At 50.2% G+C, this 2,688-nt stretch overlaps 1 protein-coding gene across 2 annotated transcripts in view; it reads right to left on the bottom strand.

Moving 5' to 3' along the window:
* The window catches only part of TESMIN (testis expressed metallothionein like protein), a 31,622-nt gene extending 29,913 nt beyond the window's left edge, over positions 1–1,709 (bottom strand). For both annotated transcript variants that reach the window (XM_006019213.3, XM_014517774.2), the window contains exon 1: positions 873–1,709. In XM_006019213.3, the coding sequence (XP_006019275.1) occupies positions 873–1,364 (492 nt within the window). In that variant the 5' untranslated portion in view covers positions 1,365–1,709. The remainder of the gene's footprint in view (positions 1–872) is intronic.
* Between the last annotated feature and the right edge of the window lie 979 nt (positions 1,710–2,688).

Genomic DNA, 2,688 nt, shown 5'->3' with positions numbered 1-2,688 from the left:
GAAACACTTACAAAAATATGGCAGCTGATATTTTTGATCACTACATCTCATTACTTACTTATTAGCTTGATTCCCTAGAACAAATCTTAGGGGAGCAGCCAGAAGCAGAACAGCACACTTGTATAACACTGGTATTTTTTCAGGTGCTGTTCTGTAGCCATACAGACATAAAACAAGCAATACTGGAAATATTCTAAATATAAAATATCTATAGTAAGAACCAATGGTGGGCTCAGACAAAAGACTAAAACCGAGATACTTCTTATACTAAACTAATGCTTTTAGGTAGTGCTTGATCTGGCACAGAAAGTGTAGTATTAAAAATAGAAAACAGGCAAAGCTGATCAAACTTTGCAAAGAATAGAAGACACATGTAGCTGGCTGCTTTTCCCTTAAAGAATTAACACAGGTGGAAGGTGAGGGGGCAACAGTTTACTGCTGTAGACTAAGTTCTTAACTTGCTAATGAATCCAATTTAAAAAATGCCAGTAAGTGTTCACCTACTGAAAGCCAACTCCTGAATCAGAACAATCACAAAAAAAGGATGATTAATGTATATAGTTATTATATAAAGGGGCTGTATTTATAGAACAGGAAGTCTTTACTGGGGCATCTTCTCAAGTATATGCTCTGACCTAACAAGGACAAAAAGGGGGAGGAAAAAAAAGCACTATAAATCAAATGCTAAACCATTTACAACCCATTGCTGTACCTAATTAATACTAGACTATATCTAATACAGAATTTATGCAGTAATAACTTTATTGCACCATATGGTCCCTTTACAACTTGGAACTGTGTTTATTCTCACTTATTTAGATCTACAAAAAACCCCACGGGTGAATAAAAATCTCCATTTTGCTCAATCTTACTGGTATCAATCTGACATTTTGATTCATTGTTCCTTCTGGAGAGCAGGCGCTCAGCGACACGATATTTGTATTTTTATGTTGCATAGCCAAGGAAGACAGAAAATGGACGTTGTATGATTGCAACTGCAGATGAGGTGGATATAAATGTTTGACTTCTTCAGAAGAATTTAACTCCTGTAGCATCTGCTGTTTTTCAAGGGTTTCATTATCGTGGTCCTCCTCACCGACAGGCTCCATTTTGACTTCCAGAACTGCATTTTGACTTTCAATGTTGAGAGGATACTTGAAGTGATCCAGCAAAGTTTCCTCCACAGCCACAGTGCATAAGCGAGTGTCTTGCCCGGAGTGAAACCCACCTTCGGGAGGTGCATTCACTGCTTCATTTCCTACATTGAAGCATTCAGAGCCAAACGTCCCATGCTGACTAAACATCTCCATGCCCGCTCCCTCTTCCAGACTGGAGATGCCACTGAGCAGGCTCTGATTTTCCATGGCCACCGGCAGCCTCTTGGCTTGCTTGTTGGACCTCTTCACCTCTCAGGAGACGCCCACCTGTTTTAGATCAGCTTTCTTGGAGACTTGGATTAAGAAAACAAGATGAGCTGCCAAAGTCACCCGAATGCCACCTTTGATGTGCTTGCCGTGGGCCACAAACCAACCCAGAGGCCAAGCCGTGAGGTAATTTCAGGTTTGGCACTGGGTATCACCCTGGGGTCCAACTACCCTATGCAAAGCAGACCCAAGGCATCAGCACAGCCCACTGCTACCTCACCACGTGGCTACGCCTTTCCCCAGGCCCTGCACCAACACCCCTCCCCTAGGCTGGGAGCATTACTGACCCCCTACACACCAGCCTGGGGTGAGAAGGACGGAGGACACCACCGGGCAAGGGCGGGGCTGAGCGAGGGCGGGGCCAAGGGGACTATCCAGCCGCCCCTCCCCCTTCCGCGCTGGGGGCGGGGCTGCGGGGCGGCCGCTGCCAGGCAGCAGGGCACGTTCGGGAGTAACGGCTTATCTGCGCCCCCCCAGCCCTGCCTCCAGAGCGAGCGCATGCGCAGCAGCAGTCAGGGCGCGGGGTTTCCGACCTGCCCTTCCGCCAGCGGCGCCCTGCGCTGGGGCAGAAGTGGGGGTGGGGAGGGGAGTAGGGGCCGCAGTAGCCCTCAGCGCTGCGGTGCGGGAAGCGGGGTGTGGCTGAGCAGCCACGGGGGGGGGAGCTGTGCTGGGAGGGTGGCTGCTCGTTCACAGCACACCCAAAGCACTACCCCCGCGCCTCCTGGGGACACTCACTCCCCGGCGAGGTGGGCTCTCACTTCTTTCCTCTGCCCGAGGGAGTTCAGGCCCCTCTTCCTCCTCCCCCAGGAGTGTCTGGAAACACCAGGCTGGTCTGGTCGTCTCTGTCCTTCTTGCTGAAGCAGTTTGGCTAGGCTAGCGGGGCCGACTTTTTGGGCAGGTGTCAGGGTTGCCAGAAATGCATGGACGGCCCATGAAAAAACAAAAAGACGCTTTAAAAAATGCTGCGTGTAAAACCCATTAAAAAAGCCATCTGTAAAAAGCCCAGAAACCACACGCACCACTTATTTGAAGATCTGTTTTCCCTTGGGATGAAGCTGGGATGCAAGTAGTGCTGAGGGCAGCACCATCTCGTGCCTGAGCAGGGGGCCATGCCAGGGCTTTGTAGCCCAGGGAGGCTCTGTGGTTCCCTTTCCCTCCCGCCGCAGCCATGTGCTGCTGCCACTCCCTGTCCCAGCTGTCACTTGTCTGTCAGAGCTGCTCAGTCCTCCCCTTGCCCCAGGCAGTGGCTGGGGCAGAGGAGAGG

Source organism: Alligator sinensis, unplaced genomic scaffold (assembly GCF_000455745.1).
Source record: "Alligator sinensis unplaced genomic scaffold, ASM45574v1 scaffold907_1, whole genome shotgun sequence".
In the NCBI taxonomy this organism is placed as follows: Eukaryota; Metazoa; Chordata; order Crocodylia; family Alligatoridae; genus Alligator; species Alligator sinensis.
The sequence above is the reverse complement of the archived record's forward strand: the minus strand, read 5'-3'. Positions and strand labels throughout refer to the sequence as shown.